General features: G+C 36.9%; 1 protein-coding gene across 5 annotated transcripts in view; it reads right to left on the minus strand.

Annotated features, from left to right (window-relative positions):
* Nucleotides 1-825: 825 nt before the first annotated feature.
* The window catches only part of HIBADH (3-hydroxyisobutyrate dehydrogenase), a 200,385-nt gene continuing 188,443 nt past the window's right edge, over nucleotides 826-12,767 (minus strand). For 2 of the 5 annotated variants that reach the window (XM_049893330.1, XM_049893333.1), the window contains 2 exons: nucleotides 6,155-6,311; nucleotides 827-1,778 (listed from right to left, as the gene is read on the minus strand). In XM_049893330.1, coding sequence (XP_049749287.1) covers nucleotides 1,620-1,778; nucleotides 6,155-6,311 — 316 coding nt within the window. In that variant the 3' untranslated portion in view covers nucleotides 827-1,619. Of the gene's footprint in view, nucleotides 1,779-6,154; nucleotides 6,312-12,767 lie in introns of all 5 variants that reach the window. The other 3 variants (XM_049893331.1, XM_049893332.1, XM_049893329.1) reach the window with 2 other exon arrangements.

Below are 12,767 nucleotides of genomic sequence, written 5' to 3' on the forward strand. Positions count from 1 at the left end.
ATGAAAGACCCTCAACAAGATGGATTGACACAGTGGCTGCAACACTAGGCTCAAACATACCTACCATTGTGAGGATGGGACAGGACCGGGAAAATTTCATTCTGTTGTGCATAGGGTTGCTGTGAGTCAGAACTGACTCAAAAGTACCTAACGACAAAAATGTCTGGAATGTTCTTCCCTCAGGTATCCGTATGGCTTGCTCCCTCACTTCCTTCTTAGCTCTGCTCAGTTGCCACTTTACCAACCTAATAAAATATCCTTGGCGCTCCCCATCAATCCCCCTTACCCTGCTTTTTCTTTTTAGCCCTTACTAAATATTAAGTATTTATTTCTTGTCTAGCACCAGGCCCCTCACACACACACACACACACAGGTAAGACAACAAAATTTAAGCTCTACAAAGGCAGGAATTTTATCTGTTCTATTCATCGGTGTATCCCCAGCATTTAGAATTGTGCCTTGTATGTGTGTGTGTCTGTTTCATCACTAGGAAAATGACAGAAATAGCACTCAAATTTGGTAGCCAGGTCTATCACCTAGAATGCTTCTAGGGGCTGAGGTGGGAAAAGTGGCAACAGTTCTCCATATTGGGGCATGCTACACTCAACGCAGGCTGCACAAGCTAGAAACCATTTAACCAAATGCCATTGGAGGATTCAGGTAGCGGAAAGTTGGCTTCCACTAGCCAACTCAGAGCTCTGTTCCTTTTGACTTCCCCTTCCTTCCCTTTCTTCCCATGCTTTCCTCATAAGTCTGTAATATCAGTTTGCCAGATTTGATTGTTCTCCAAATAACTGGAAAGAAGCAAAAACTCCAAGAAAGTATTATCAGCATAGAAATTTATTTGAATTCAAAATAATGCTGTTATATTTAGAACATAATAATCATCTAAAGCAAATATCATCATTGGCTCTGGAGTAAGTCTAAAGATGTCATTCTTTTGAAGTGCAAAAATATGTAGTAAGAATGTACAAGGAAGCAAAAATATAAAAAAAAAAAACAAAGTCTGCTAAGTACTGGGAGTTGTAACAAGAGAGACACACACCCTAAGATATTGTAACTTATTCCAAATTACAAAACATGTAGCTTTATCAACTCCCTGGAAAATGAATAGTAACCTCAGTAATGTTAAGATTATCACCACTTAGTTAACAGGAAAAACTTCCTGAGGGATGCAAGGAATAACTCCCTATATTATTCTAACATCTCTACTCAACACCAGTTTATTTATTTTTGCTTTAAGATGGATTTCATTGGGTTGAAAAAACATGTGGTTTTATTTATAAAGTGGAGTAAATAATAATCCTGATTGAAGTATTCAATGGTTTAGTCAAATATGCTCAGGGATCAAATTTTTTTAAAACGTATGTCAGCTGGTTATAGCAGACCCATCAGTGGCTTGAGGACCAAAAAAAAAAATCTGATGTATATGTTTGCTAAATATGCTAAAAGAATAAGCAATTAAAAATGGGTGGAAAAATCCTAGGATTTGCTGTGACCTAGACAATTAAAAGCAGACATGTGACCTTTGATTAAACCCACTTACTCGTGAAGTGACCTATAAGGAGGCTCCAAGATACAGTTTGGTTTCCAACAGTGTCCAAAGCCTACGGGCAAACTCAGAGGGTTTCCTCCTCTCGTAGAAACTGGAACACAGAAGAAAAGTCTTTCTTTGAGTAGCCCTTTGCACACATCATCCTGTAGATCTGATGGGCCAGACTGCCCAGAAGGATCGGGGTCTTTGTGTTGGTAGCAGAGTCTTGTGCTAATCCCAGATCCTAAATCAAACAAGGAGGAGGAGGGAACGTATTGAGACTGATAGTTAAGATTCTCTTTGGAACTATGGTTTCTAATGCTTCGGTTTCAAAGAAAGAAAAATGAAGTCTGGAAAAATAAGTCACACTGTTTTAGGTAAATGCTTTCATACAGCTGTAAAATTGCTCCAGACAGAAACCCTGATTTCTGAGTGCCCCCATCCTCACCCTCCACAGACCTATTTGTTTTGGACCTGGGTTATAATACAGGTGGGACCACAGAGGGAAATGCTGTACAGTGGTGTCTTTTTCAAATTTGTGGAAGCCTGTTAAGGAATTACTGAATATCCATTCAATCTCTTATTCAACAAATATTTAGCAACTGCTGTATCATTTAGCAACTGCTGTTCTAAGTGCTGGTGACATATCATGATAAAACTAAGTCACTACTCTGATGAGGCTTGCTGTCCAGAGGGGAGGACAATGAAACAAATAAATGCTATGAAAAATAAAGCTGGGCAAGGGGTTAGAAAATGATGGCTAACAAGGGATGGGGTGGAGGGAAGAGTGATGATACAAGAAATGCTTAGGGGAGGCCTCTCTGAGTCAAAGGCATTTGAGCCAAGATTTGAATATTAGGAAGGAGTGAGTTTTTTGGAGAGCTTGGGGAAGAGAGTTTCTGGCAGATCGAAAAGCAAGGTAAAGGCCCTGAGGTGGGACATGGCTTGGGTAATCAAGAAATAACAAGGTGGCCAATCAGGCTGAATTAGAGTGAGCACAGGGGCTGGGGGTGGAAATAAGCCTGGCGATGAAAAAACAAGGATCATGGAAGGTTTTATATGCCACGGGAAGGAGTTTGGACTTTACTCCAAGTGCAACGGGATGATCAGCTTCACCACAATCCATAAAGTCTCAGAGAGCTAAAGCTTCATCTGAGAAAGAGTTTCGGGAAGCTTAAGGCTGTTTAAAACTAGACAAAATCTAACATTATAAGTCTATTATATTTAAAGTGTAGCGAATGGATATCCATTACCACAAAAATGGAGTCATGTTCAAACTTGAAATATTTGGGGTAAACAGAGGACAATAAAGGCACGGATAATTGAAACAATATCCCCCACATTTCGTTTGTAATTTTATAAGAGCTGCAAATAAGTGGCAAACCATCTAGATTTAACTCTTACCATTACCATACACCTCACTTCCGCCATCACTAGAAAAGTCAAGTAATGAAAGAGTAAGACACGAAGCAAGAGGAGAAATATTTCTACTTTTTGAGGAACGTCCCTGATAACTGAGTAGTTACAGATACCATCTATCCAAAGGAGAAAATGATTCAAAGAAAAAATAAAGCATAAAGACTGAATTAAATCTGTAGCCTCCTGAATATGTATAGTACAGGTACAAACATTATTTTGTACTTATTTATATAATTTTCACATGTAAACACACAGATTTGGAAAATATACTTAACAGTACCTTCTTCAACAGCATATCCACTAAAAAGCAGTTCACACAGTTAACAAATGTGGACAGCTACGTTAGCGCTCATGCCCAGACAAGCAGATAAACCACTTTTGTCGACATCATTTTGGGGCACATCTGCCAAATGCCTTTATTTTAAAATGACAGAAAATCTACATAGACTGAGCTTAATTTTTAACCTAGTAATTTAACTAGAATATAAGAGCACAGGGTAAACATAACTTTCTGAGGAAAAGGCAACACTGTCTAGAAGAAGAAAAGTCTATATTAGAGCTTTTTGAAGGGGTGAATATATATCCCAAATATGACCTAATAAAACCAAAAAGGAAAAACTAAATGGGCTATGGTAGTTTTTACTTTAAAGGACAGGCATTCTATAGAGCAAAATGTGATTAGCCTGAGTAGTTTGTCAATCCTGAAAAGTCAAAAAAAGAAGGCAACATCTGAAGCTTATAATATACAACTAAAAAACAAACATATATTCTGCTTCACTAGGGGAGTTAGTTAACACTGATGCTCAAAGAGTTATCATGACCTTCCACAAATTCCTTGGTGCTCATGAAAAACAAACTTCTAGGTTGGAGAGTTCAGAAGAATGAGGTAGTTTCTGTACTGATTATGTTCTGATTATATACACACACCATGTTAAAGTTCTGCGATGTTAAAACCTAGAAATAAATCCACAAGACTCTACTTAAATGTACTGCTGATGTCATATCCCCTATTACAAGGAAACTGAATAGCAGTTGAGCAAAACATCTCTTAATAGTTAAAGCCTTGATCTACCCAAGCAGGCACAATTGCTTTAATCAATGTAGCATTGATAGGGATTTCCTTAATCTCTGCAAATTTCTCCAGAATAAATCTAATTAATTAACTATGGCGTGTTCTTGCTAATAGCTATCTAAGGTGATAAAAGATTTTTAAAAGCCCTTTTCTAAGTAGAGTTAGTTCCTTTCTCATTCCAAGCAAATTAAGAAGTCTTTCTTCTTTATAAGGTAAATGACAACAGCATTTCATAGAGGAAATGAGAATAAAAGAGAGCAGTAATATCCATACTTTTTACTACTGCATTGTCTTATATTATTAGCTGAAAAGGCTATCTTTTACTACATAAAAAAATAAACAAAATATTTTTAAAGGAAGGACCCATAATTGTGGCAGATTCTTCCTGGAAAGGGACAAAGGAGAAAATGACCAGAGTGACGGGGTAGCACACTGGAGAGGGCAGAGCCAGTGGAGAGCTCCAAAACAAAGCCAGGACTGCAACAGAATGGGGGCTAGACGAACTAATCTCCTTTTGATTAGAAGTCTGCTACGTATTACACTTAACTGGTTGTTTCCTTTGTGGGAGGCATTGGCAGTATTTTAGGAACCAAATACACTAACAGGTCACAACCCACTTCCTATAGATACATAATGGAAACTGGGCATAAATGTGATTCTTTCATTCTTCCATGTACCCCAAGAAATCACCCTGTTTTTTTTGTTTTGTTTTGTTTTTATGAAAACAAGCTACTTCCTGTTTCTTGACAGCCATACAGCATGATTATAAAAGCCTGTATTGAGGATATGCAAACCTAAATATAAGGTAGAGACATAAAATTTTTTTTCTCTTCCACTAAACATGAGGGAAAACAAAATTGCAAAACAAGAAACACAGTTTCAAACATTGCTTCATTTAATAAATATTTAAAGTGAGCAACCATGTGCCAGGTACTGTGCCAGAAGCTGGGATGAACAAGACGGCCTACCCAAACTCAGTCTACTGAAGGAGGAAGACAATTAAACAAGTATTTATATAGCTGGTAGAAGTGACACCATGGAGGCCAGGGAGGCACAATCTGGGGGAGTTGGAAAAGGCCTTCCAGATAATAATGCAGCAGAGATGAGTTCAGTATGGCTGAAGCAAAGAGGGGAGTAGGAAGGCAAAATTGAGCCTGGTGAGGCCAGCAAAGGCCAAATCATCAAGGGCCTCCTGAGACAGATTGTGAAGATGGACGTTAATCTACAGATAATTGGAAACCATAAAAGAAACTTAACAAGGAAAGTGAGATAATCAGGTTTACATTTTAGAAAGAACACTTTGGCTGTGGTGCGGAGAATGAACTGGAGAAGATCAGGTGAAAGACAAGGAGACCGGTTAAGGGCTGCTGCGGTAATCTAAACGAGGCCAGGCTAAGGTACTGGTAGTGGGAAAGGAGGGAACTGGATGAATTCAAAGCATATTTGAAGAAGTAGAATGGACAGAACATCATGAGGCATGAGGGAAAGTAAGCCAACTACGGTATACAGGTGCATGTATTATTACTTGTGCAACTAGGTAAAAAAAAGTCAACTGAGGGGAGAAAAGCTCTATGCAGAAATCTGAAAGACTGTCTAAAAAGTATTTTCCACGTTGAGATCACAAATGCTCTCTAGAGGAGGCCAACAATTCACTTTCCAAATGACTTTAATTAATTTACACATAAATCCATATACAGTCTTAAAGCAGGAAGGTGTATTTAGTATTATTTGGAAAAAATCCTGTTTTCTCTTGTGATGTGTACACTGAATGAATGCATTATGAACAAAGAAGAAATCTTACCACTCCCATTCTAAGGATTTGGTAAATTAATGTAAGTTTATGGTAAAGAAAAAAAATTTACAAGCTTGTATTATAAACAAACCCAGGCACAAAAGAAAAAATCCTAGCCCATTTTTCTCATCCAAAGGCTAGGAATAACAACAAACAAGGTCATGATTTTTATATATGCTAAATTTTTACTCATTTCGAGTAAGTAAGTGAATCACTATTCCCGAATCCTACCTTCTAGATAGACACAATGCTATGTTAAAAGAGAGAAACGAAGAAATCTCAATTAGATCCTAACGTATTTTCCCCCTTTCTCGGGTAGTCTCTGCATTTACCATACCTTAGCCATGAGTGTTGTTCCAAATCCACCCTGATAGTTATTAGCCGAGGGAACGCCATCCATCACCCCAGGTACAGGGTTGTAGGTGTCACTTGACCAACACCGTCCTGAGCTCATATTTAGGATTTTAGCCAACAGTTTTGGGTCAAGCCCTAGCCTGTCAAAGGTCAGAGAAAAGACGAGTTAAATGTCAAAATGCACAAGTCACGCGTGACTTACTTACCTGTGAGGATGCTCCATCTTCTCTCTCCGTTTATTATATGTCTTCAAAAATCAAAGCAGATTGATACTGAATTAAAGCGGATCAAAAACTACTGATTAAACAAGATCATTTCTGAGCCAGGACATTTTACACCTGAAGAAAACCTTCTGCACTACCCTACTTTTAAGAAGAAATACTACATAATTGCATAAAAGTGTTGTTGGTTTATCACACTCACGGGATTTTTAAGTCTTTTGGACATTATTGCATTTATGTGTCACATAAAAACCTTAAGCCAACATGACAGTCTAAATTCTTTACTCACCAACCTTATATTTCAAAAAGAAATATCCACAGGTAAATAATGAATCATGGGAGTCTGTGGAGGTGCATTTATATGTATGTTTATTCCTTTAGCTTTTTATGAGAACAAATATAAGAGATGAGCCATGAGCAGTAAAAAGAGCTTAAGAGAAGTTATCATTATAAAAGAAGACATTCCTTGCTGCAAACTTTTCTTTATTTATTAAATCTTCATTAGACAATCTTGCTTATGAAGCAAGTCTGCAGAGTTGTGACATACGCTCTCTATTCAGAGACATGCATTATAGTTCTGGGTCAACTGCTGATAAGGTTACCGATCCTGATAAAACAAAGCCTGCCCAAGCGGAAACATCATTTGTTCTATCACTGAGCTGATGGCATAAACGGCTGTTCAATGTGGATCCGGAAAAAAAAAAAAAATCAAAATGCTATATTACTTTGATTCTAAGTATTTTAAATGCATCTTTGGTAAGCACACTTTTGCCAAGTATCACTGAATCAAGTTTCAAATAAAACTTTTGGTCCAGCACTTTATTGGTTTCTGTCATGCAAAGATCCATTAAAAATAATTATCATTAAAGTCTTCTGCTTTTTCTTAAGCCGGCACCTTAGAGGAAAAATATATACAGATAGAAAACAGATACTTATATAAATATTAAACAAGGTGTTCATTTGGGCATGCTTAAGTTCTTGTTTACTTTGTGTGTCTGAAATATTATTGTTGTTGTTTGTTGTTAGGTGCTGTCAAGTTGGTTCCAACTCAGAGAGACCCTATGTACAATAGAACGAAACACTGCCGGTCCTGCGCCATCCTCACAGACAAATAAATATATTTCTATTTATTTCAAAATCTGAATATTTATTATGTCCCAATGCTAGGGCAGCAGGCTACGGCTAGCAGCCACAGTATGTGTGGACTGACCATGCGATACAAGCATTATGTCCTCAGACTTTCAAGGGTAGCTGTGGTTTATGGGATACTATGCGGCATGCCATGTATTTAAATTCATTTGATAGGTCACGTTTAATGAGTTTTTAACTAAGCATTTTACCCACTATCGAAGATTCAATCTAAATCAGGTATCATACATTGCTGGAAAGTAATTCAACCGTCTCATTCATTCTTTCATAAAGATCCAAGTTTGTTGCGTGTGTAGTTTGCCACAGATGTTTTCTTTCCCCTTTTCAATAAAATTAGGCTATCAATATGCTGGTGTAGCATGTGACTTAGGAAAAGATTAAAGCCAATGTGTTTAGGGAATAATTGGAAAAGTAAAACTACAAATTAACCATTAGTTAATTTGCTGTAAATGCAAATAAATTCTCTGAGCATAAATGTTCAAGAATGTATATACCTAATGTGCTCCATAAGCAGGGAATATTTTTAAAGATGAACCTCAAACACTGTTTTTCCCCTCCATTTGAAATACAATTTAGGGGCTTTCTAATTTAAATTTTCTTTTAAAATGGCTCATATTTCAAGCTGCATAGTTACATTCCTCCTTCTAATCTACCAGGTTAAATTCAGCAGGACCTCATAACAAAGTCTTTTTTGCCAAAGAAATTCATACCCTGTCTATAATACTTAGCAAGATGTGAGCAAAGCTTATTATCCTGACTTTGTAAAACCCTACATTTTTCTTGACTGTTCAAGGAAGACCACTGGCATTGATTTACAGAAACCCTTTTTGGTAGGCACACTGCTATTCAGAAACACCCTGGGGGGCACACATAAAACCAGGTGGCAGTTCTTCGATGCTTACTTTTCAAATCTGGTGCTACTCTCCGCCATGTTGGTTCCCTTTAGGAGATGGCTACTCCCTCCCCAAGTTTCCTCCCCCCACCCTCTCCTACCCTGCAGCAAAGTATATCATTAAAAAGAGCAAGTTAGAGTGTTTTGCATTTCATCTTTCTGAGGATTCTTTCACTGGCACATATATAACTGACAGTTAAAATTAAACATGATATTAAAATCAGTTACTGAAGTCCTCTGTCTTCCACTGTGCCCAAGGCTTGTAATGGTCTGCAAGCAGCTAGAATACACAGTAATTGTCATTCAGAGAGTCTATCCTAGAACGTCATGCTTCACTGGAGAAGACTGAGTTTCCATTTGAAATCAACAAATTAATCCAAGACAGGTATCTGAAAGGGCAAGTTTAATAGGAAGCAGCTACTGGGCTCTCAACCATGATAAAATGTTATTGCTGTTTCCCTGTAAATTGGCTGGGAACATATGATACTTTCTGCATAAGAGCCCCATTGCTGTTCAGGAGATATACAGCTCAAGCCATCAAAAGGATGACAGTCTGTCAGTCCCCATAATAACTTGCCACTGGATGTGGTTCGAGAGTGTGAGCGTGCATGCATGTGACTTTACAATTGCTGGAATGTTCTCTGATATAAACAGAAAATGAATTCATTGCTCTGATTGCATATATAATGCAACTCAAATAAACGTCACTGTGTCAAATCTACTCACCTTTAAAATACAAGAATTTTAAATGAACCTTTGGGAAAAGTAAAGATGATGTGCAATCTATAAAAAATTAAAAAGAATCCAAACATTTGTCTTCACTGTAACTGAGGCTTTAGGGGCCAAAAAAGTTTGTTCATTTTTATATTCTCTATGACTGTCTATAAGGTTGCTGTGAGCTGGAATGGACTCGACAGCAATAGGTTTGGCTTTAAAAAAAAATTTTTTTTTTTTTTATGACTGTCTATACCATCTAGCTTTACATATGAAGAAAGCACATTACATCACTAAACTGGGATGTATTTATCAGGGGAACAGATCTGGAGATAAAATATCTAAGACCGTGTCAATTTTAATGAGTCATTCACTCATTCACTTATTCAACCAATGTTTACCAAGGTCTGCTATGTGCTGGTGCTGTGTTTGGAGTTAAGGAGACCAGAAGAAGCTAAGAAGAGGCTGCCTGTCCTCCATGAGTAGGGGAGATAAGACACACACCCAGATAACTTCTACCCGAGGCAGGACAAGTACCATATCCCATCCACTCACGCATTCACTCACTCACTTCTCTCTGCATTCATTTGACCATTCTTCATTGAGTACCTACTATCTGCCAGGTATGTTCTTAGGATACAGCAATGAGCAGACAAAGGCATTCCCCTTCGTGGGGCTTATGTTGGAAAGACAGGCAATAAATAAATAAACATACAATGCCAGAGACAGAGAGGTGGAATGAAGGAAAAACATTAAAATTCAATTCAAATACTAACAACCACCATTGCCACACCATGAACAGCTACCACACACTGAGTGCCTACTACATGCCAAGAGAAATTTTAAAAGACTCACATGGACTAAATAATTTAACCTTCACAATAACCCTGTGGATTGATAATATTGTCCTTTTATAGATGAGAAAGTGGTAGCAGAAAGGTTAGGTTACTTGTCCAGGGTCACAAAGCTTAGGTCTGTGGCAGAGAGGGGACGCAGATCAAGATGGCCCCCCACGCCCTAACTATCCTGGGCTCTCACTGGGTGGGTTGTGAACTTATCATTCACCAGCCAGTATGATGGTATTTTATCAGTTTATTAAGAAATTAGGTCAAGCTTTCATTGCAATCCTTTTGCCATTTGTTGTATTTATTATTAGGGCACGCAACTAAGAGGCTTCAGTCAATCACCTACATGAAAAGGCAATGTCCTCTAAGCGCAGTTTCTGAGAAACTAAAATTATGCTCTTGGGAAAGCTCTCAGCTTCAACAGTCCTCTAAAAATTCAATTGTTATTAGCTTTTTTTGGTGGGAGAAGACAAGATGGTGGTTGATGTCCTGGTTATGCAAGTAACTTAAAACACAACAAATACAAAAACCAATCAATTTCTGGTGGAGCAAAAAATAAAAACAACAAAACTTATATTATTAATGTTGTTTCTGAGTGACACACAGGAATAAAATCTCTCTATGCAAGAAGGGCACTTTTGGTGCCATAAAACTATGCTTCTGCATCCTAACTAGGAACCCGATTACAAAGTAATAAGGTCTAATCAAAGAAGAATCCCAAATCAGGTTTGTATGCCAATATTTTTTTACTCTTTTCTTTTAAATACCATTTAAAACTCCACTAATATCCACAAAGACTCACCATAAAAGAGCAACTCAGTCCACAGGGTCAATAAGAATTATAAACTCTAAGATTTTATTCTTCTTTTAAAAAAAGAGTGAGGTTTCTAAAAACAACCCACTGACTTATGAGAGTGAAATTAATCAAAAATGATCACTTCACAAGAATGGGTGATTCAATTTGTAAATGTTGGCATTAACACTCTAAAAAAATTTCACTTCAGAGTGAACAGAATATAAATGTGGCCAAACCACTTTGATGCTGCACCACGCTGTGGGAATTTACTACTTGGGAATTTATGCTTGCTGATGCCAATTTTCTCCTTCACCTTGCAAAGCTCAATAAATCGTGGCCATTCTCTATACTCTATTAGAGAACAATCCTGTCATTTTAAACCATGTCTGTAAGCCATGGAGAAAAGACAACAGTAGAAGCACTCATTTTTAGGGCTTTCAAACCACTGCAAATTTTTGTAAGATAAAGTAATAAAATCCTAATGTTATGAAAATACGTAATTCATTAGTATAATCTGAACCACCAGAAATTTTCAAATTATTTTAACAGTTAAATAACAATTAGTGAATTTCTGACTTGTGTTCAGACATTATATACATACTCAGTAAGAGTAATATATGTAGTTTTGGAAAAACTAAGCATTTAGAAGGTTCATATTTCTAAATATTGTTGTTATCATAGTGGACCAAGGCCAACAATATGGAAAACTCTATTCATCCCTTCTGCTCTTGTTTCTATTTGGAGTTTTATCACTTTTCATTTTCTCTCTGATAATTAAACTCACTCTGGTAGCCACTGGTTTTTATACTTCATTGTATACATTCTATTCAATTGATTTTCCTACTATTCTTTATTAGCTGGTGTTTGGATTTAGAACTTCCACAAGCACTCACCCAACACAAAGCTTCATTTTAGAATGGCAAATGATTATCTAATAATATTTTGATAGGAAATTATCTGAGGAATGCCAGAGGATGCGTCACCGTGCCTCAGGATACCCTGACCTAGCCATACTCAAGGTGAGAAGTACGATATAAAATGAACCGGCAACAATAAGGCGGCGAACTTTAGTATACAATAGCCTATGTTAATCTAGGCTTTATGTTTTACCATCTATTCACTTATATCTAGAAACATGAAAATCTAAACCTAATCTAAAGATGCACATGCATACTAATACTCTAATCCTGTTGTCAACACCAATGAATTCTGTACGCAATTCTGGTCCCGGAAATTTACATTTTCCTCTTTCCTAAAATTAGTTTAGATGATGGATATGAAAATAAGTTACTAGTAATTAGTTTTTCAATTATGGTAACTGACCCACAGCCTAAAACTGACCACAGCACAGACATATCACTCTGAACAGCTTTCTATATACTACCAGTTTTATTAACGCTTTGTACAGATATGCCTTATCATCTTATATCATCTTATAGACACTCAATTTTAAAATGTAAATGGTACAGGATATTGATAAACCAATTAGCACTGATGCAAAGCAAATGCCTCTTTTATCTCAATTACAACATGACAACTTAATAGGTCAAGATAGTTTAACATCTGAGACAAGGGCAATTCAATAAACAACAGCATCTTGATATGGTAATTAAGAGGAAATGTGAATCCATTACTGTTTTAAAAACTATCTCAAAGCACTTTGGCTCTTTTTATTGCTTTTATCAAAAGCCGTGATATAAGACATTACTCTGATTCGTGAAATATTTGGTTTTCTGTAAGCAGTTTTGGGGAGTAGGAAAAAAAATACCTGAATAAAGCATCTTGCTGATTAAGCATTTTCTAAAGTAAAAATATATATTTACTGTATTCGTGAAACATGAAACACTCAAAAAATCAATTAGGTGATTAATCATATGTACTATTTCCTAACCTAAAAGATTAGGGGCTAAAATTAAGCCATAAACCTTAAGCATTCTAAAAAATGTTCATCCACGGGAAAAACAGAATTCTTGAATTGC

The sequence above is a fragment of the Elephas maximus genome, chromosome 8, assembly GCF_024166365.1.
Source record: "Elephas maximus indicus isolate mEleMax1 chromosome 8, mEleMax1 primary haplotype, whole genome shotgun sequence".
Classification (NCBI taxonomy): domain Eukaryota; kingdom Metazoa; phylum Chordata; class Mammalia; order Proboscidea; family Elephantidae; genus Elephas; species Elephas maximus.